The sequence below is a fragment of the Palaemon carinicauda genome, chromosome 16, assembly GCF_036898095.1.
Source record: "Palaemon carinicauda isolate YSFRI2023 chromosome 16, ASM3689809v2, whole genome shotgun sequence".
NCBI lineage: Eukaryota > Metazoa > Arthropoda > Malacostraca > Decapoda > Palaemonidae > Palaemon > Palaemon carinicauda.
The window spans coordinates 5,145,441-5,168,224 of record NC_090740.1 but is presented as its reverse complement, the minus strand read 5'-3'; the positions used below and the strand labels follow the sequence as shown (position 1 = coordinate 5,168,224).

The window sequence follows — 22,784 nt, the reverse complement described above, 5'->3', positions numbered from 1 at the left end:
ACTTTAAGGTCCTAGTATTATCCGGCACATTGAATTTTAAGTATATCACAAGTTAATTTCCTAGTATTATTCGTTACATTGAATGGTAAGTATATCATAATTATTTTCCTTGTATTATCTGGTACATTGAATGCTAAATATATCATATTTTGATTTCCTAGTATTATATGGTAAGTATATCATACTTTGATTTCATAGTATTATCGGTACATTGTATGGTAAATACATCATACTTTAATTTCCTAGCATTATCAGGTTCATTGTATGGTAAATATATCATACTTTGGTTGCCTAGCATTATCCGGTATATTGTATGGTAAATATATCATACTTTGATTTCCTAATATTATCCGGTACATTGTATGATAAATATATCATACTTTAATTTCCTAGTATTGTCCCGTGTATTGTATGGTAAATATGTACTTTAGTTTCCTAGTGTTCGGTACATTATATGGTAAATATATCATACTTTAATTTCCTAGTATTATCCGGTACATTTTATGGTAAATGTATCATACTTAAGTTTCCCAGCATTATCCAGTACATTGTATGGTAAATATATCATACTTTAATTTCCTAGCATTATCTGGTACATATGGTAAATATATCATACTTTAATTTCCTTGTATTATAGGGTACATTGTAAGGGAAATGTCATACTTTAATTTCCTAATATTTTCTGGTACATTATATGGTAAATATATTATACTTTAATTTCCTACTGTTTGGTATATTATATGGTAAATATATCACTTTAATGTCCTAGTATTTTCCGGTACATTATATGGGAAATATACTTTAATTTCCTGTCAAACACATGAAATATATATTGAGCCTACCCATTGTCTTTTATCTATTTCTACAAGCATTTCCCGTCAGTAACTATAGTAAAACCAATAATTTCACGGGATCCCAGTGGGAAACTAGATTTTGGGGGTTGGGAAACACCATCAAAAGTTATATACAGCAATATTACTGGTCAGAAATAATAAGCACAATCCATTGGCAAGGTATGTGGTTCATTTATATAAATGTAGTTGAATTTTAAGGGTTTTATTGTAGTTACGGACGTAAAAAGCTTTTCTACTAAAAACAGGTGGTTCCTATGGAATGATGTCATTTTCTTCGAAAATTACACTTATTTTCACTGCAAATGAAAATTTAATTACCCAAGAAATAGTAATCAATGGGTTAGTGTGCGCAGGTCAGCATGTACCGCTTGCCAATACACATGAGCTTGATGTTTTTCTTTTTTCGTGAGCAAAGCAAGCGTACTGCGGATAAAAACCATAAGATACCTAAAAAATATCCCCATTCTTAGAAGGTCTAACATAGTGTTTCCCAACCTTTTTTTAGATGATTACCCTAAAATTTTATTTCCAACTACTCAATTACCCCATTGAACATATACTCGGTAACATCGGATTTTTTTTTTTTTTTTTGCAGCCACCAGATGATCTGTATGGATCATGTAGCCCGCTATTGGCTGCTTATAGTCAAGGATCCAAAACAAATGCAAACTTTTCCATTTTAATGGAGATTTTGTGTATGAATTATGGCAATAATTATGGGAATGTGAATAACCCAATTTCAGAACATCTTGATTACCCCAAAAATAGGGGTCCATTACCCCACTGGGGTAATTTACCCCAGGGTTGGGAAGCACTGTTAGACTCTAACAGGTTTATTTGTTGTCGAAATGAAGGTCAAATTCTGTGAAAGCACGTTATTTACTACAGGAAAAACTATTTTCCTGTTCAAAATGTTGTTCAATCTGTAACCATAATTTTACCGAATGTAATGCGTTGGCCATGGTAAGCTAAGAATACGTTAGTCTAAGGGATGGGTCGCAGTCAGGCGTAGACTCCCCAGTAAGTAAGTAGGTAAGGATATTTGTCCTGCGTTAGGTTAGGTGGGGAACCTTAGGGTAGTTGGTGTTCTTATGTCTGTTTCCTTTGTAAAATGTGGATTTTAAACTCCCAACAAACTATGAAAGCTCCCGTGTTGTTATTGTTATTATTATGATGATGATGATTATTATTATTATTATTATTATTATTATTATTATTACTAGATTACCCATAATCTTTGTTGGAAAAACAGGATGCTATAGGCCTAAGGGCTCCAACAGAGAAAAAATAGTCCAGTGAGGAAAGGAAATAAATAAACTATAAGAAAGTAATGAACAGTTAAAATGAAATATTTTAAGAACAGTAACAAGAATAAAATGATTTTCATAAAAATATGAAATATAAAAACTTAAAAAAAACAAGAGGAAGAGAAATAAGATAAAATAGTGTTCCCATTTGTGCCCTCAGGCAAGGGAACCATGGTACAGAGGCTATGGCACTACCCAAGACTAGAGAACAATGGTTTGATTTTGGAGTGTCCTTCACCTAGAAGAGCTGCTTACCATAACTAAAGAGTATCTTCTACCCTTACCAAGAGGAAAGTGGCCACTGAACAATTGACAGCGCAGTAGTTAACCACCTTCAGCGAAGAAGAATTGTTTGGTAATCTCAGGGTTGTCAGCTGTAAGAGGACAGAGGAGAATTTGGAAAGAATAGGCCAGACTATTTAGTATATATGTGTAGGCAAAAGAAAAATGAACTAGTCAGAGACTATTTTAACTATAGAACATTTTTTATAATGCCTAAAGTTTTTTGAAACGAGATTTGTATTTTGGTGAGAAAACTTTAATTGACCTCATCACCTGTCATTAACTATTATACTTCATTAACAAATTCAACAACTGTTCCAGCTCCCGCTGAAAACCTCATACTATTTAAAGGAATCTGGTTTGCATATCTAGGTAAAATACAAATTGCTTAAAATATTTATTACGTTAAATCATTTCCCCAGGATTGATGATCATCAAAAATCTTAAAAGAATTTTTCAACATGACGATTTTGGTGTAATTTATGAAAAAAAAAATCGTATGTGGGAGCCTTTGTAGTTTGTTGAGACAGACCAGGTGTAAAATGTCAAAACTATGACTGAAAAACTACACTTTAAAAGTAAAAGGGAAAAAACACAAGAACATCACCTAACCTAAGGTTCCCCCACCTAACCTAACCTGAGGGAGCCGTATCATTACCTACTTACCTACTGGGCGGCCATGGCCCCCTGCGTTCCTCCCTTAGACTGCCATACCCTTAGCTTACCTTAAGACTAAGTCTCAACCCTGTGTTTGCTTCCCAACCAGCTTCAATCCTGGCATCGTTACGCTAAGTCGCATTCCTTAAATCGTAAAACTAGTCTTATATTGCTGTATTTCAGACCAAGATAAACAGCAACCTTCTTATTTGAAAAGTAACAAGAAAGTTTATGCCTGTCCCAATGAACTACAATCAGTGTTTCTCTAAAGCAAATATGCAAAGATCTGGATGTTGATGAGACTGTCCTTGATGTACTTACAGTCATGCTTTGAATTACTTATCATTATTATTTAGAAAGCTTAATTTTTTCTCTTGTTTCAGAACAATGGCGGAAGTCAAAGCTGCTCTCAAGGAAGCTAAAAAGGCTATGAAAGATAATGACTTTGAATCAGTTATGAAGCATTGTAAGGTAGAGTTTCCCTTTGTTTTACCAGAAGGGAATATTTATATACGTACAGTACAGTATTTGGTTTCATGATACAATTTTTCATAAGTTATATCAAGTTTTTTATCGAGTTTCTTTTTAGGCAGGTTTGTGTAATGTACTGTACAGTAATTAGTATTTGAATATAAGCCTTTGATATAAGAGTATTCTTCAGATTGAACGTGAAACGGTTGTTCAAACTTAGTGATAGGTTGGTCGTTATTGGCAGGTGGGAGAGTGGTGGGGTACCACCCACTCTTTTTTACATAAGCTTTTAATTTTTCTCCGGCCATTTCCTACACGAAAACAAAACTTCGTTACCAGCATAGCTAAAAATCGGCTTATATAGTTTATGAAGTTGGTGTCCGTAGTTACCTGCCAGGACATGAGATCTTATTGCACTCATTTGTGTGATGATGATTGGAACAGGCGATGTTTCAGGTCCTCTCTCAACAGTCTTATAAACACTGAAATGACCCTTCTATGTCTCATGGCTGAATGGAAAAGGGAATTGCATACGTCATGAGAGTGGGCAGTCCCAAACCACTCTCTTACCGCCCAACAGTTACTACTGTACTTTTTTTACCAAGTTTTCATCAACTGTTTCCAGATTGCACCAAAGAATATTCTAATTACTCTAGTATTTATGGACTGGTTTGTATGTTTTCAATATTAATCTTACCCGATGATCATGTAGCTGTCAACTCTGTTGCCCGACAGAAAAAACCTAAGGTCGGGATACGCCAGCGATCGCTATACAGGTGGGGGTGTACAACAACAGCGCCATCTGTCGAGTAGGTACTCAGGTACTTCTTGTCAACAAGAACCAATTTTTCCTCTGTCGTGCCACCGGCAAGACCTACTTGGATACGCTGTTGTTTCTGGAGTTGTTTTCACGCATTTGGTGATGTATTCGCTCTAGATTTTAGCTTTCGCTATTCAGGAACTATTATCATTAGCTTATCAAGCTTTTTGATTAGATTTGGATTAATTGTTGATGAACTTTGCTAGATTTTGGATTCCCCCCCTTGGCTAATTCAAGAATTCAAGATGTCTGACCATTCTCAAGTCCCTAAGTACAGGCAGTGTAGCGCTAGGGACTGTTCTAGGCGTCTTCCGAAGGCCTCTATAGATCCTCACACCGTTTGTTCCAATTGTAGGGGTAAATCCTGTCAATTGGAAGATCGATGTGAGGAATGCGCTGGGCTTTCGGAATTCGATTTTAATGAATTCCTAAAGAATGCACGTAGGCTAGAGAAGGATAGGATCAGGAGGAGTTCTTCTCGCTCGTTTGATTTTTCCTCTCCCCATGCCCCTCAACCTATTCCTTCCCCTGTAGTGGTGACTCCCGACCCTGCTACTAGTGCTCAACCCTCCATGGCGGACATGATGCGTGCCATTCAGGCTCTTGGTGACAGAGTGGAGTCATTAGCTAATGACCGGAATCAACTTTTGGCCGATGTCAAAGAGTTGAAAGCGAAAAGTGCAGTGGGAAGTGTAGTGAGTGCAAGTGCGGTGAGAAGTGTCAGTGTCAGTGTTGCGCATGAGGGTGCATCTGTTCGTGCCAGTCGTCCTCCCAGTCCGGGACCTCTTGCAAGCTCCCAAGCCCAGGGGAGAAGCAATGTCGAAGGACCAAAGGGTTCGACAGGCCTTGATCAGCGTACGGATGTACCCTCAGTGGTTGCGGACGTATCTGTCAGAGATCGTCCCATCCACAAACAGACGAGTGAGCCCATTCATTCCTCGTCTGTGGAAGAAGTTTCTAGGAAGAAACGTTGGACCAAGGTCTCACGACCTCTCAAGCGCAAGGTCCCTTCCGAGCGAGTCCAACGGCCCAGGTGTAGCCACTGGGTCAGTTCGGACTCGCCGCAGTCTTCCGAAGACTGCACACCTCCCAAGAGAGGTAGAGTGGTTCCGCAGCAGGCAATCACTCCGTCTGTTGCCGCACCAACCACGGTAGACCCTAAGTGGTCCATGCTGCAGACTATGCAGTCTCAGCTTGCTTCCTTCATGCAGGAGTATCGTGCTGAGAAGGTTGACACTGCACCTGTTAACCTACAGCCTGCCACGGTTGTGCGCTCAGCAGATACTGCGGCTGCCTGCTCCCACACTCCACCTGTGAGAGCTCCACCACCGATGCGCAGTCGACCCTGCCAGACGCATGTTCATGCGGCACCCTCCGTTGACATGCGTGAGCTACTGCATCAGCAGTGGAAAGGTGCTGTCAAGCTGCCGTGTTTTGACGCAATGCGGCAGTCTCCGCAACCCACGGCAGTCCCTCCCACGCACCAGCACTCCGCTTTTGTTGTTGCCAGCTCGCAGACTGACCAGCAGCGGCATGATGTTGGATCCAGTGCAGCTACGCATGCACCCGTGCTGCCGGATTCAGCCGTTCAGCTTTCTGCTCCACCTTTGCCACTTCCTCCTCAGCTTTCGGATGATGGAGTATCTGATGACGACGAAGCTGCGCATTTGGACGATCCGCACTCCGACATAGAAGAACCCAAGTCTACGCCTCCCTCCTTAGACTTTAGGAAAGTCCTTGCCCTGTTTAGGGAATTGTATCCGGAACAGTTTGTGTCTGCAACCCCGCGCTCACCTCCCTCCGAGTTCGCTTTAGGCATGCAGTCAGCAGCTCCTGCCTTTACGAAACTCGTACTCGCGCGCTCATCCAAGAGAGCTTTGAGGGTACTGGGAGAGTGGTTGCAGTCCAAGAAGCAACTGGGGAAGACTGCCTTCATCTTTCCGCCTACCAAGCTTGCTTCCAAATCTAGCGTCTGGTATGCCACGGGAGAGGAACCCGGCTTGGGAGTTCCTGCCTCTGCCCAGGGCGACTTCTCAAGTCTGGTTGACTCTCCCCGCAGGCTGGCTATGAGACGCTCTAAGATTTGCTGGTCCTTTTCTGACATGGACCATCTGTTGAAGGGAGTTTTTCGTGCTTTTGAGATCTTCAACTTCTTCGACTGGTGTTTGGGAGCGTTAAGCAGAAAGACCTCCCCTTCGGATAAGGACTCTGCCATGCTTATCATGTCTAGCATGGACAAAGCCATTCGGGATGGGTCTGGTGAGCTTGCGGCTTCGTACGTGTCTGGAGTGCTTAAGAAGAGAGATCACCTTTGCTCCTTCTTGTCTGCGGGGATCACACCATGCCAGAAGTCGGAGTTGATGTTTGCTCCGCTTTCCAAGTGTCTCTTTCCGGAAGAGCTGATCAAGGGGATTGCTGCCTCGTTGATCCAGAAGGATACCCATGACCTGGTGGCGTCTTCCGCACGTAAAGTCACAGCTTTACCTTCCGTGCCTAGACCTAGGATGGACACACCAGCGTCTAGGTTCATCCCGCCCTTTCGTGGCAGAACCTCCAGCAGAGGAGGTACCCGTGCCGACAGTCATCGTGGCAAAAAGAGAAAGGGTTCCAAGTCCTCAAAAGGCAGAATCTGACTGCCTACCTCTCCAGACAGCAGTGGGAGCCAGGCTCAAGAACTACTGGCAGGCTTGGGAGAGCAGAGGTGCAGACGCTCAGTCTGTGAAGTTGCTAAGAGAGGGGTACAGGATTCCGTTCTGGCGCAATCCCCCTCTAGCAACTACTCCCATCAACCTCTCTCCCAACTACAAGGAGGAGGACAAGAGGCTAGCTTTGCAGCAAGAGGTGTCTCTCTTGCTACAAAAGGGAGCGGTAGTCATAGTCCGGGACCATCAATCCCCGGGCTTCTACAACCGTCTCTTCCTGGTAGCGAAGAAGACAGGAGGCTGGAGACCGGTGCTGGACGTCAGTGCTCTCAATGCTTTTGTCACCAAGCAGACGTTCACCATGGAGACGACGAAGTCGGTGCTAGCATCGGTCAGGAAGGAAGACTGGATGGTCTCGTTGGATCTAAAAGACGCGTACTTTCATGTCCCCGTCCATCCAGACTCCCAACCTTTCCTAAGGTTCGTCTTTGGAAAGGTCGTTTACCAGTTCCAAGCCCTGTGCTTTGGCCTAAGCACGGCACCTCTTGTGTTTACCAAACTGATGAGGAATATTGCCAAATTCCTTCACTTGGCAGACATCAGAGCCTCCCTCTATTTGGACGACTGGCTTTTAAGAGCTCCGTCAAGTCGTCGCTGTCTGGAGAATCTCAGATGGACTATGGATCTGACCAAGGAATTGGGTCTCCTGGTCAATATAGAGAAGTCCCAACTCGTCCCATCCCAAACCATTGTCTATCTAGGTATGGAGATTCAGAGTCGAGCTTTTCGGGCTTTTCCGTCGGCCCCCCGAATCAGTCAAGCCCAAGAATGCATCCAGAGCATGCTGAGAAGGAACCGATGTTCAGTCAGGCAGTGGATGAGTCTAACAGGGACACTTTCATCGCTGGCCCAGTTCATCGCGTTAGGGAGACTCCACCTCCGCCCCCTTCAGTATCATCTAGCTGCTCACTGGAGAAAGGACATGACGCTAGAAGCGGTCTCAGTTCCTATATCCGAAGAGATGAGGTCTGCGCTGACGTGGTGGAAGAACAGCATTCTTCTCAAGGAAGGTCTACCATTGGCTGTTCAGACCCCCGACCACCTTCTCTTCTCGGACGCATCGGACACGGGCTGGGGTGCGACACTGGACGGACGGGAATGCTCGGGCACGTGGAATCCGGAGCAAAGAACACTTCACATCAACTGCAAGGAGCTATTGGCAGTTCATCTGGCCTTGAGAAACTTCAAGTCCCTCCTTCTAGGCAAGGTGGTGGAGGTGAACTCCGACAACACTACAGCCTTGGCGTACATCTCCAAGCAAGGAGGGACTCATTCGAGGAAGTTGTTCGAGATCGCAAGGGACCTCCTCACCTGGTCAAGAGATCGAAAGATTTCGCTGGTAACGAGGTTCATTCAAGGCGACATGAATGTCATGGCAGATCGCCTCAGCCGGAAGGGTCAGGTCATCCCCACAGAGTGGACCCTTCACAAGAATGTTTGCAGCAGACTATGGGCCCTGTGGGGTCAGCCCACCATAGATCTGTTCGCTACCTCGATGACCAAGAGGCTCCCGAATTATTGCTCACCGATTCCAGACCCAGCAGCAGTTCACGTAGATGCCTTTCTTCTGGATTGGTCCCATCTAGACCTGTATGCGTTCCCTCCGTTCAAGATTGTCAACAAGGTACTGCAGAAGTTCGCCTCTCACGAAGGGACACGGTTGACGTTGGTTGCTCCCCTCTGGCCCGCGAGAGAATGGTTCACCGAGGTACTGCAATGGCTAGTGGACGTTCCCAGGACTCTTCCTCTAAGAGTGGACCTTCTGCGTCAGCCGCACGTAAAGAAGGTACACCCAAGCCTCCACGCTCTTCGTCTGACTGCCTTCAGACTATCGAAAGACTCTCAAGAGCTAGAGGCTTTTCGAAGGAGGCAGCCAGAGCGATTGCCAGAGCAAGGAGGACATCCACTCTCAAGGTCTACCAGTCAAAATGGGAAGTCTTCCGAAGCTGGTGCAAGGCGAATTCAGTTTCCTCAACCAGTACCTCTGTAACGCAGATAGCTGACTTCCTTTTACATCTAAGGAATGTAAGATCCCTATCAACTCCTACGATCAAAGGTTACAGAAGCATGTTGGCAGTAGTCTTCCGCCACAGAGGCTTAGATCTTTCCACCAACAAAGATCTGCAGGACCTCCTTAAGTCTTTTGAGACCTCAAAGGAGCGTCGGTTAGCCACACCAGGCTGGAACCTAGACGTGGTTTTAAGGTTCCTGATGTCAGCAAGGTTCGAACCGCTTCAATCAGCCTCTTTTAAGGATCTCACATTAAAGACTCTTTTCCTCGTTTGCTTAGCAACAGCTAAAAGAGTCAGTGAGATTCACGCCTTCAGCAGGAACATAGGTTTTACATCTGAAACGGCTACATGTTCCTTACAGCTTGGTTTTTTAGCTAAAAACGAGCTTCCTTCTCGTCCTTGGCCCAAGTCGTTCGAGATCCCAAGCCTGTCCAACTTGGTTGGTAACGAACAAGAGAGAGTACTATGCCCAGTAAGAGCTCTTAAGTACTATTTAAGACGTACAAAGCCATTACGAGGACAATCAGAAGCTTTATGGTGTTCTATTAAGAAACCTGCTTTACCGATGTCTAAGAACGCAGTTTCTTATTACATCAGGCTTTTGATTAGAGAGGCCCATTCTCATCTGAAGGAAGAAGACCATGCTTTGCTGAAGGTAAGGACACATGAAGTTAGAGCTGTCGCTACTTCAGTGGCCTTCAAACAGAACCGTTCTCTGCAGAGTGTAATGGATGCAACCTATTGGAGAAGCAAGTCAGTGTTCGCATCATTTTACCTTAAAGATGTCCAGTCTCTTTACGAGAACTGCTACACCCTGGGACCATTCGTAGCAGCGAGTGCAGTAGTAGGTGAGGGCTCAACCACTACATTCCCATAATCCCATAACCTTTTTTAATCTTTCTCTTGAAATGCTTTTTATTGTTGTTTTTGGGTTGTACGGAAGGCTAAGAAGCCTTCCGCATCCTGGTTGATTTGGCGGGTGGTCAAATTCTTTCTTGAGAAGCGCCTAGATTAGAGGTTGTGATGAGGTCCTTTAGTATGGGTTGCAGCCCTTCATACTTCAGCACCTAGGAGTCGCTCAGCATCCTAAGAGGATCGCTAGGCTCAGTAAGGAAGACGTACTTAAAAAGGCAGAGTAATGGTTCAAGTCGACTTCCTTACCAGGTACTTATTTATTTTATGTTTGTTATTTTGAATAACTGCTAAAATGAAATACGGGATACTTAGCTTCTAATGTTAACATGTATGCTGGTCTCCACCCACCCCCCTGGGTGTGAATCAGCTACATGATCATCGGGTAAGATTAATATTGAAAAATTTTATTTTCCTTAGTAAAATAAATTTTTGAATATACTTACCCGATGATCATGAATTTAAGGACCCTCCCTTCCTCCCCATAGAGACCCAGTGGACCGAGGAGAAAATTGGTTCTTGTTGACAAGAAGTACCTGAGTACCTACTCGACAGATGGCGCTGTTGTTGTACACCCCCACCTGTATAGCGATCGCTGGCGTATCCCGACCTTAGGTTTTTTCTGTCGGGCAACAGAGTTGACAGCTACATGATCATCGGGTAAGTATATTCAAAAATTTATTTTACTAAGGAAAATAACATATTAGGAAAGTGCAAATTTCCTTCAAAATTATTCATTTGTTCCTACACTTGATACAAACCCTCATTCTTCACTATAGGAGATATTCTAGCGCGAGCTGGAAAATACGGCAGAAAAACCTTAACAAGGTCGTTAACGATGGTGCAGGTAATTACCCACCTGTTAGTGGTGGGGGACTGCCGGTCGGTAGCTGCTGTTTACCTTCAAACGGATTCTAGCTAGGACTATCCTAGGGGGGCGGTGATGGAGGGAAGATTTGTGTAAAGAATTCGGGTTTGTATGTTAGGAAAAATACAAACTGTTATATGTTTGTCTTTTGTTCCTACACTTGATACATACCATCATTCTTTACTATAGGAGACTTAGTCTTGAGGCCAAGGTGGCCAAGGAGTTCCCTATTCCTAGGGAAGATAGTCCTCAGACTAGACTCTTTTGAAGCAACAATCTTCCATTAATCTTCTTTCTTTGTAGATCCCCATAATCTCAGCACGACTGAAGGTTTGTAGCTTCGAGGAAACAAATGTTTCAGGATGAAGTGGGTCAGGAACATTCGCCTCGGACCCCTTCAAACTTAGGATTCCCCCAACCTTGCAAAGGGGAAACCTCGTGACCACAAGTATAACTTATACCCTGTGAGAGGAATCAGATGAATATCATACCTTATTTCCATTGGCGAGTCCAGCAGAAACTGGATACAGACTAGGATCCCCAGATGGGAGGGAGAAGGAGACGACGAAGATAGATGGATGTCCTTCTTAAAACCTAGTGTAACCCAGTATCTTCAGCCAATGGTTACTGTCCCCTGAAAGGGCGTAAGATAGCTACAGCACCCGTTGACCTGTCACAATAGGCCCTATAGAAAGGGAGTCTAGAGACCTATGTGTCACGTCGCTCAAATGGTGAGCGGTGAAAGTACATTGGCGTTTCCAGACCCCAGCACTTCAGTCTTGGGAGACTGAGAAATTTCTCTTAAACGCCAGTGAGGCAGCCACTTCCCTAACTTGATGGGCTCTGGGTTGTACTGCCTCTGGGTCTCCGTGAAAAGACCTCGCAATACTGTAACTTTCTTGAGCCAGAAAGCGATGGTGTTGCGAGAGGTTCTCTTATTTAAAATGTTCGTACTAAGGAAGAAATGACGGAGACGTGGTCTGAAAGGTCTGGTGCGCTTCAGATATTTCTTTAGCGCCCTGACTGGGCATAGTAACGACTGGTCTGTATCCTGTGTTACCTTTATGAGGCTGGAAAACTGAAATTCTCGAAATCTCTCATCGGTAGATGAAGGATTATGAGTCTAGCCACCAAGCCCGGTACGAAGTTGCGAGACACTTCCCCCCACATTCCTTTGAATGGGTGACGACATAAGACAGACCATGTAGCTCACTGACCCTTTTACCCGAGGACAGAGGTATGAGGAAGACTGTCTTAAGGTTCAGAAAGTAGCCTGAGGCCCTTAAGGACTCATAGGGCAGACCCTTCAGGGAACGTAAGACACGTCTCACGGTGATGGTCTACTCTCAACTGGGGATCAAGATCACTCAAAACCCCAAATCAACCAAGGTGATGTCTTCTGAGGCGGAGAGGTCAACTCCTTCTCAGTCTACAGATAAGGCTGAACGATAGCCCTTAATCGCCAAGACTGAGAGGAGCTTTTCCTCACTGAAGTACAAAAGGAAGTCTAGGAACTACTGATTCCTTCCTTTTAAGAACCCAATTGCTCCACATGGTCGCTGTTGTAGCGGTTAAGAAGTCCATTGTCTTGGCCCCAGCAGTTAGGACTTCCTGTAGGGACTGCCTGGAGTCTTGGTTTGACAAGTCCTCGTGGCTCGCGAGGTAGCTGACTGTACCAGACCACGTGACAAGCCAGAAGGGACATTGAAGTTGCTTCCATTGCCGAGGCTTCTATGACTGAGAAGAGCCTGGAAGAGTAGATTGTCTCTTCGAGGGTCAGCCCGGAGTGAGCCTCGCCGTGAGGGGATCCAAGTTCAGAGGAGGAGGGTTGACGTCTCTGATCTCGGTGAACAGACCAGGTTTAAAGGTTTAAAGGTCGCTCAGGAATGGCAGAGGCAAGGGACAGTGACATTGCACAAGCAGTTAGGACAATGCCCTAGAGACTGACCATATATTATATGGTCAACGAACCAAGCCTCCTCTCCATTCCAGCTAGGACCAGGGAGGGCCAGGCAGTGGCTGCTGATGACTCAGCAGATAGACCTATAGGCTCCCCCAAACCCCCCAACCTTAGCTCACAAGGATGGTAAGGTTGCAGGCACTAATGGCACTAACGAGTCTGAGCGGGACTCGAACCCCAGACTGTCAAACACCAGTCAGAGACGTTACCAAACAGGCCAAAGCCAGAAGATCAATTCTAGTCTTAGGGTTTGGGGTGGACGACATAGCCTGTCTAAGGCTGGAGCGTCAAGAGGTCGAGGAGACAGCTGCAAATTGCTGAGGCATGAGTTATTACACATAGTTCTTAGAGTCCTTAAATAAGAGGATTCTAAGTCCCTCGACGGCAGCTCTCCCGAGGAATCCCCAGGCTGCGCTAATTCCTCGCATGTTATTACAGGTAAAGTGGAGACGCGAGTAGCAGACAAACCTTATGTCTTACCCCTCGCATCTTTCTTATCGAAAGGGGAAGAACGGTAGAAGTCGGAGTGTCTGGAGGTAATGGCGAAGACCGTTGACGAGAGTAAGAAGACTCTGTCATAAGAGTAAAACTCTTGATGACGATGGTCGCGTGCATAGCGCTAATTACGTGCGTGCGCGGACACTCTGTGTTAATTGTTACGAGACCCCGACGACTCAGCGTAACTGAAACTCAAAAGTTCCAAGTCGTGTGAACTCGAAAGTCCAGCGCGACAGAGGCCCGAAGGACTCCTAAGGCCATGAGAACCCGTAGGATCAACATGACGAGAGTTCAAAGGTTCCTGATCACGCCCGCCGAAAGGGTGATCGTAACGAGACCCCGAGGGGTCAATGTGAGGAGAACCAGTAGGTTCAAAAAGACATCTCCTTACAGCATGAGGGAGAACGTCAGGATGAAGATAACTCCTCCGCAGGGTAGATTTGTTCTCCCGAAGGAGAACGTCGCTTAAGACAAGGCTCTCGCTCCCCCCCCCTGGAGAACCAAAAGCGAAAGGGGGAGGAGCGTGGATCAGCAATCTCCAACAACTTTTCTCTCATGAATGGGAGGAAGGTTCTCCCGAAGGAGATCGCCTAAAACAAGCTTTCTCCCTGCTCTATGGGGAAAAGCATAGACGTAATAACCTGTCTCTCGCAAACGAGGGAGAAGTCCTTCTGAAGGAGGATATTGCCCAAGGTAAGATTTCTCCCCGCTCTATGGGAAAAAGTGTAGGCGTAATAATTTCTCTCTCACGAACGTGGGAGAAGTCCTCCTGAAGGAGGACATCGCCTAAGACAAGCTTTCTCCCAGTTCTGTGGGAAAAAAGCATAGGCGTAATAATCTCTCTCGCGTACGAGAGAGAAGTTCTCCCCAAGGAGGACATCGCCTAAGACAAGTTTTCTCCCAGTTCTATGGGAAAAACGTAGACGTAATAAATTCCCTCTCGTGAACGAAAGAGAAGTCCTTCCGAAGGAGGACATCGCCTAAGACAAGCTTTCTCCCGGTTCTATGGGAAAAAAGCACAGGCGTAATAATCTCTCTCTCGCGAACGAGAGAGAAGTTCTCCCGAAGGAGGACATTGCCTAAGACAAGTTTTCTCCCCGTTTTATGGAAAAAATGTAGGCGTAATAATCTCCTTCTCGTGAAGGCGAGAGAAGTCCTCCCAAAGGAGGACATCGCCTGAGCCAAGCTTTCTCCCAGCTCTTATGGGAAAAAAGTGTAGGCGTAATAATCTCTCTCACAAACGAGGGAGAAGTTCCCCTCGAAGGAGGAACAAGCCTTAGACTTGCTTTTTCTCCAGCTCAAGGGGAGAAAGCACAGTCTTCGGGGACGTGATAGCAGAGGTAAAACTCGACGAGCTGTTCGGAACTCATCTCAAAGGAGGGAAGGTTGCTGAATGGCTGAAGTGGGGAGGCTCTCCTTCGGAAGAGGGGTGGTTCTCTCACGCAGCCCAATTCCGAGGAAAGTTATCACTGCCTCGTAAGGGGAGGTTCTCTAACCCCTGGAGGTGAACCTCCTGGCAGCAATCTATGTTTTCCAATCACAAGTTGATCAAGTTGCAGGTTGACAACGAGTGCTACCTCGTAGCATGGGCAGCTCATGAGCTGCCACATGAAGCGCAGGATAACGAACAGAGTGGCCAAAGCCATCGGCATTGTGTTCTACATCGCTGCTATCTGGGTGTTTTCTTTTAGCCCCTCTAACACGTTTCCCCTTTTCCTTCTGTCCTCAACCAAAGAGAAGAAGGGCCGAACCCCTGCATCTTCTTCCGAGGTTTCCAAGAGACTCGTAATGCTTAACTCCTTAGGGAGCAAAGGAACTGGGGAGGTTGTCCTGTCTGAAACACGAGAGTGAGGGATTGACCCCGCGAATGTATGACCGTAGATTTGCGTGTGTAGCGCTAATTGCGTGCGAACACATTGCGTGACAGGAGTCTAAAGACTCTGCCATAAGAGTAAAACTCTTGATGGTCATGGGCGCAGTGTTGGTTGAGCGTACGCGAACACTCCGCGTGACAAGAGTCCGAAGACTCTCCGTCATAAGAGTAAAACTCTTGGTGACTTGTTTCACGAGAACCAGAAGGTTCAGCGTGATTGTGTGTGCCCCTAGAGGTTGTGTTGCGGGAACCCGATGTGCCAGAGCAATGGGAAACGGAAGTTTCCCTTGTCACGAGACACCGAAGTGTCAGTGTGACTAAATGCACAAGAGCCCGAGGTTTCAGTTGCGAGAAAACGAAGGGATAGCGCACTGGGAAACCAAAGTTTCCTTGTCACGAGACCCCAAATGGTCAGAGATCGAGAAGTCGAAGGCGAGAGCGATCTTCTCTGAAGATAAGGAGTGAAAGCGAAGAGAAGCGCTCTTTCTGACTTTTCTAGAGCGAACGGAGACCCTCAAACTATTATGCGAAGAAGAGGGTTCGAGGTCAGGACGGGCTTTGCCCTTGGCCGCGCTCCTGGCTTCTTAGATGATCCCTCACAAGAGAAAGACGAGAGCAAGGCAGAACGATGACGAGAGGGAGCGTTCTTCTTAGGTTTGTGCCAAGAGGGCATATAGTCTCGGGGAGAGACAGAAGGCAAGGAAGAGCGAGAACGATGATGTCTCTTCCTATATCGCCTGTCTCTTCGGCGAGAACATCTAGGTGAAGGCATAAACGGGCGCGCGGGAGAGTGTTCTCACACATCTGTGCCAGCCGTAGGGCGCGCGCGCAGGAGAAAGGTCCCTAGCGCGCGGGCGCACAGTGGATTCATGCAGGGCGTGCGGGAGAATGTTGGCATGCATCCCTAGGAGAGGATTTCACGAGCGTGCGCGCATATCCTTGCGGATGCACGCGGGAGAAGGCTGGCGCGTTGGTAAGGGTTGGCGCGCGGGAGAAGGCAGCATGACTGACTTGTCAGAAGTCCTGCTATCATTAGAAAGTTGGCGTGTAGGATGGTGCGCAGGAGAGTACAGTGAACCCTCGTTTATCGCGGTAGATAGGTTCCAGACGCGGGCGCGATAGGTGAAAATCCGCGAAGTAGTGACATCATATTTACCTATTTATTTAACATGTATATTCGGACTTTTAAAACCTTCCCTTGTACGTAGTACTGTTAACAAACCACCCTTTAATGTACAGAACACTTAATGCATGTACTACAGCACCCTAAACTAAAACAGGCACAAATATTAAAGGCGATTTTATATCATGCGTTTCCTAAACACCTAAAAAGCACGATAAAAAATGGCAACCAATGTTTTGTTTACGTTCATCTCTGATCATAATGAAGAAACAAACTCATTTAGTGTACACATATATGTATAGGTTAGTGTTTGCATCGATTATATTGATTATACAGTACTGTATGTTGATTTTTTTATTACCAATGTTTTAGTTTACGTATTTTTCTTAGGACTTCCAAATGAAATCTTTTTCTTTATGACGCCGCCTGAAACGACGGCGTGTACGCTCAGTAAACAACCACGCTCAGAACAAACAAGGCATTTAACGCGCATGATGATAGTGATAAATAATGATACAGTACATACAGTATTTACAGTAAAAGCATTTACAAAATATGTTACCTTACAAATATAAATTATACAGTACTTGTACGTAGCAAAGCAGGAAAACAATTTACGAGAGAGAGAGAGAGAGAGAGAGAGAGAGAGAGAGAGAGAGAGAGAGAGAGAGAGAGAGATTGTTTTACGTACGTAAATGTAAATTTTAAACAAAAAAAATATGATAGGTTACAACATGTAGACTTTTAAAACCTTCCCTTTAACTTAATGCATACAGTACGTACATTACTAAACTATAAAACAGGCAGTAAGAATATTAAAGTAAAAAATAAAGATTGTTACTGTACTCACCACGAAAGAAGTTGAAGAAAAACTTGAATGGTGATGGCGATGAATTTGCTGCACAGTAGAAATGATGATGATGAAGCTGATGATGTGTTCTACTGTGCAGTCAATGATAGTATTTTACGTCTCTTCAGACGGAGGTGTCTTTTCCTGGGACACCTCTTCAACTTCTTCCTGGGAAACTTCTTCAATTTCTTCCGAAGGCGTACTAGCAGGAGGAACTGGCTCTTTTTTGCGAGGCTGGAAGAACATTGTGATCGGAAGTTGTTGCCGCTGCTTCTTTTTTCGATCCAAGAGCATCATGTAGGGAGTCATGATGTCATCGACCTTGTTGGAGAATTGCATCGAGCGAACCATATCCTCGTCCCACTCTTGTAACATTTCTTTCGCCTCCTTGATATGGTTGCAGAACTTGGCAAGCCGTTCTAATGTTAAGCCCGTTTCTTCGACATTTTCTTGGGTCTCTTCCTGGGTATCACTCTCTTCCTCACTTGCCGATTTCGTCAGGTCTTCGAGGTCTGCGTCAGTTAGGGGCTGGGAATGGCAGTCCAACAACTCGTCGACGTCTTCAGTTGTCATGTCGCCAAACCCGTCACCTCCAATTATGGCAGCCAACTGCACAGATTTCCGTATTGCAGAGTGTTGGATTTCCGACGGAGTAAATCCCTTGTCGTCGTAAACAATATCGGGCCACAACTTCTTCCAGCTCGCATTCACGGTTGCAGGTTTCATCTCTTGAAGTGCCTTCTGAATATTCTGCAGGCACGTGGCTATGGTGTACTGCCGCCAGTACGCCTTCAAGTTGAAATCTTCATCCTCGTCATCTTGGGCAGCATCCACACACGCAACGAGGTCCGCCAAGGTATTCTTCGTGTAGAGGGCCTTGAACGCCCTGATAACCCCCTGGTCCATCGGTTGAATTAATGACGTGGTGTTGGGTGGCAGGAACTCAACCTGAACGCCCTCACGCGACAGGTCAGTTGCGTGTCCACCAGCGTTATCCATAAGGAGAAGGATCTTGAATGGCAAGCCCTTCTCTAAGAGATATTGACTGACTTGCGGGATGAAACACTGGTGGAACCAGTTGGAGGTCAGCATCTTCGTAATCCATGCTTTTGGATTATGCATCCAGTACACGGGAAGGAGATTCTTATTTTTATTTTTCAAAGCGTGAGGATTTTTCGACTTATAAATAAGCCCCGGCTTTAACAAAAATCCAGCAGCATTGCCACACATCACGAGGGTAACGCGATCCTTGAATGCCTTAAAGCCAGAGGCTTTGGCTTCCTCTTTGAATAGGAAAGTTCGCGACGGCATTCTCTTCCAAAACAAGCCAGTCTCATCCATATTAAAGACTTGTTCCGGCTTGTATCCACCTTCGGCGATAATATTCTTGAACGTCTGGTTCACGTAAGTTTCAGCAGCGGCAGTGTCAGCGGAAGCAGACTCCCCATGCAGGGAAACGCTTTTCAGGGCGAAGCGTTTCTGAAACTTCGCGAACCATCCTTTGCTTGCGGAAAAACGTTTCTGAGGCTGGGAATCAGTGGATGTCCCTGGTTGAGGATCATCTGCATCATCATCATCTTCAGCATGGTTGCCGTCGTCGTCTTTAGGTTCCTTTGCAGCAAAATTCTCATATAAACTCAAAGCCTTTGTTTGGATGGTGTTCGTATCCAAGGCTATGTTCTTCTTCCGGCAGTCGGCAATCCACACAGCTAAAGCACCTTCCATGCGTACGATCGTTTTATTACGCGTTGTAACGACTCGCTTCGCTGATCTGCTAAAGGTGATTGCAGCCGTCTTTCTAATGTTCGCCTCGTCCTTTTTGATATAGCGAACGGTGGATTCGTTGATGCCAAAATGGCGGCCGGCGGCCGCGTAACTTCTACCATCTTTTAACATGTCGAGAAGCGTAACCTTCTCAGCTATCGTCATCATCCTTCGGTGGCGTTTAGGCTCACTACCAGCCTTACTAGAAGCAGAACGCTTGGGAGGCATTGTACAGTAGGATTTAACAGAAAGTTCAACAAAAAGTTCAACTTAAAACAGTCGCACACAGCACAGATTAAACTTCACAAACTTAAGAACGTCTACTCAGCGATACGTGGTAACAGAGAGTGGACGATCCAGCCCCGCGAGAACTTTGATGCTGCGGGTAGGAGATGCGGGCAAAACACCAATCACAGGCTAGATAACAAAACTTGAGTTCTGATTCGTCATCTATCAGCGCTTGAACCAATCACAACCCGTCTTACAGTACTATGATGCGTTGGTTACTCATAGAAGATGCCCCGCGCATACTGAACGTACGTAGATTAAGTACAATACCGTAATAATAATAAATAATGATAATAATACTGTACAGTAATAATAATAATAATAATGATAATAATAATAACAATAATAATTTTATTAACAACAACAACAATAATAATAATAATAACAATAATAATAAAAATTTACGTACGCTATTTTACGCCTCTCTCTCTCTCTCTCTCTCTCTCTCTCTCTCTCTCTCTCTCTCTCTCTCTCTCTCGTACGCTTATTCGAAATGTGATTTTTGCAACAAAGAATATTATTGGATGCAGTACTGTACTACGTACGTATACATACAAAAGATTCATGGAAAAGAAGCACATCCATTACAGTACACACCATTCTAATATGGTATGACTGCATCTGATTTGCGTTTCATGTTCGATTTAATTTTACTACGTACTGAATTATCGTATGATCACATTCTCTTTTCGTGTTTTATTTCTTTCTGTGCTGAATTATATATCATATGTAATGCAATGAACAATCAGTAAGAGCAGATATTACTAATTACAGTATTAATGGAATTACAGGTAACAAAATATCGTATTTGGGGGTCTTCAGATTTCGCGGTATTTTCGAATTTTCCGGAAAATCCGCGATATGTATATATATATGGGTTATGGAAAAACCCCGCGAAGTGGTGAATCCGCGATTGTCGAACCGCGAAGTAGCGAGGGTTCACTGTAAGATGTTGGGCGCGTATGCGCACGTGCAGGAGAAGGTTGGCACGCGGGAGAGCGCTAGCGCGTAGGAGAGCGCCATTGCGCAGGAGATTGCTGGCACGCCGGTGAGAGCATGACGCGTGATGGAGCTATGTTCTTCTTGGAGCGTATGCGCATGTTGGCGCGTACGCTCTTGATGCCCTATGTTATGGTAAGGAGGAAGCGCTTTTTTTAAGTTTGTGACGAGAGCGCTTATAGTCTTGCGGCGAGACATCTCGTGAAGGGATAGAAGGCGAGGAAGAGCGAGAACGATGATGTCTCTTCCTATGTTGCCAGTGTCTCCGGCGAGAACGTCTGGGCGAAGGAGAGCGAGCTCTCCTTTTCCTCTTCTCTCTCTCCCTCCTAGCTTCCGAAGAGAGCGAGGATGATGAAGAGGAGGAGGAGAAGGAGGAACTATGATGTCCACTTCTACATACTTGGCAGGGGGAGCCTTCAGAACACCTACGACCTCTGTAGTCAGGGCATAGGGAAAGAGGATCCACCTCCAGCGGCGACATAAAGGGGCCCGGAACACTTCCTCATAATAGAGGACATCACATCTAACAAAGAAAAAGAAAAAAGGATTAATCAAAAAACCAAAAAAGAAAGGCTAGTCTGCCAGTCAAATAAAAGCAGGACGGCTAGAATTCGATTGAAGGTAAACAGCAGCTACCGACCGGCGGTCCCCCCTCCACTAACAGGTGGGTAATTACCTGCACCGTCGTTAACAACCTTGTTAAGGTTTTTCTGCCGTATTTTCCAGCTCGCGCTAGAATATCTCCTATAGTAAAGAATTCGGGTTTGTATGTTAGGAAAAATACAAACTGTTTTAAGTTTGTCATTTTATAATGATAGTTATATTAAATTGCAAATCGTAGAATTATAAAGCTCAAATTTAATATTTGATATCCTATTACATAGACTTCCTTTACAGTATATTATTTACTGATATCCTTATTATTGAATACTTGACTTTATTTCAGGTCGTCCTGAAGCATGACCGAAAGAACTACAATGGACTTGTCATATTTGGACGAGCTTGCCAAGAGCTTAAGAAACCAGAGGATTCGAAAAAAGCTTTAATGGTAAGTCTCTCTCTCTCTCTCTCTCTCTCTCTCTCTCTCTCTCTCTCTCTCATTTTTTTTTAGCAATGTTCCCTAATTTAACTAAGGTTCATGATTACTTCATTGATGGGTACTTGAAGGTTTTTACAGTAATGATGTCATTTATAGATATTTTTATTAATTCAAAATGATTTAGGGGAAAATGTAGGGAGGTCTTTGATTGGAGACTGACAGACAGACAGAGATATCTTTTTCTTGATTAATTTTTCAAACTATAAATCCAGTTAAGGTGATATTTTGAATACACTATAGATAATTGTGCTTCAGAGTAATATTTCATTAATCTTCAACAAAGGTTATTGTTTTTAACCCTTTTACCCCCAGGCTATTTGGAAATTTCCAACCTTTGACCCCCAGGGGTTATTATTTTTCATGCACATTTTGCAGTATAATTGCTCTAACAGCCTTAATTTTCATCATAGAGAGGTCAGGTTGGTCTCTTTCTCTTGGAAAATGCCTGAAGTTTCTCAAAAAATTATCAAAAATATGCAAACAAAAATTTAAATAGCCGTTTTTTGCAAGGACGTACCGGTACGTCCATGGGGGTAAAAGGATGAGTTTTATGAAACGTACCAGTACGTCCTTTGGGGGTAAAAGGGTTAAAAGGCTTATTGAAATTAATCAAATTTTTTTCCATGGACAATATAATTTGCAATTATCTGGATATGAATCTCAGAAGATTAAGCCAAAAATCTTTTGAATTTGATAAAATCACCATTCTTTTTCAGAAACAAAATTTTTCTAATTTTTCATCATTAACCTTTTACACTCTGTACTTGTGCTGGACAATATACCTGAATTACATCTTTGTGAAGTACTTGCAGCTGGAGAACTTGAACTGAATTGTTCTTAATGAATTTATAACGGAGTTTATATATTCTTTTGTATTCCCATATTGCCCAAGTAGGTGTAAAATAATTCTCAAAAATTCTATTCAACATTTATAAGTAGATAATGGTAATGAGGCTGTCAGTTATGTTTAATCCCATTTATTTTATTTGTCTTTTTTATAGTTAGCAACACAGGTAGACCCAGAAAGCCCAATTGCCTGGCAAGGACTCAAGAAGCTTTGTGATGAACATCCAGAGATCGCAACTAAGGACGAGCTCTTCACGATATTGACTCGACTCAAAGATATTTTTCAAGAGTAAGAAATTAGCTTTGTTCAACTTTTTCTAATATATCTGCATTGTACTGTTACTTCTTTTTTCATCAACGGTTCTGTTATTTTGGTTCTTCCTATCCATTTTAAGAATACAGCCTTGTTGTGCCCGATGCGGTAATGTCCCTGACTGTTGAACGCCAGACTGGGATTTGAATCCCGCTCAAACTCTTTAGTTCCTTTGGTTGATGCAACCTCACCATCTTTGTTAGCTAAGGATGGGGGAGCTTATAGGACTATCTGTAAAGTCATCAGCAGCCATTGCCTGGCCCTCCTTGGTCTTAGCTTGGGTGCT

The 22,784-nt window shown here is 44.4% G+C and overlaps 1 protein-coding gene across 1 annotated transcript in view; it reads left to right on the top strand.

The window, feature by feature from the left end:
- Positions 1-22,784, top strand: part of LOC137655640 (superkiller complex protein 3) — an 88,012-nt gene that overhangs the window by 389 nt on the left and 64,839 nt on the right. The window contains exons 2-4 of the mRNA XM_068389565.1: positions 3,484-3,571; positions 21,187-21,288; positions 22,341-22,474. Of these exons, the coding sequence (XP_068245666.1) occupies positions 3,488-3,571; positions 21,187-21,288; positions 22,341-22,474 (320 nt within the window). The 5' untranslated portion in view covers positions 3,484-3,487. The remainder of the gene's footprint in view (positions 1-3,483; positions 3,572-21,186; positions 21,289-22,340; positions 22,475-22,784) is intronic.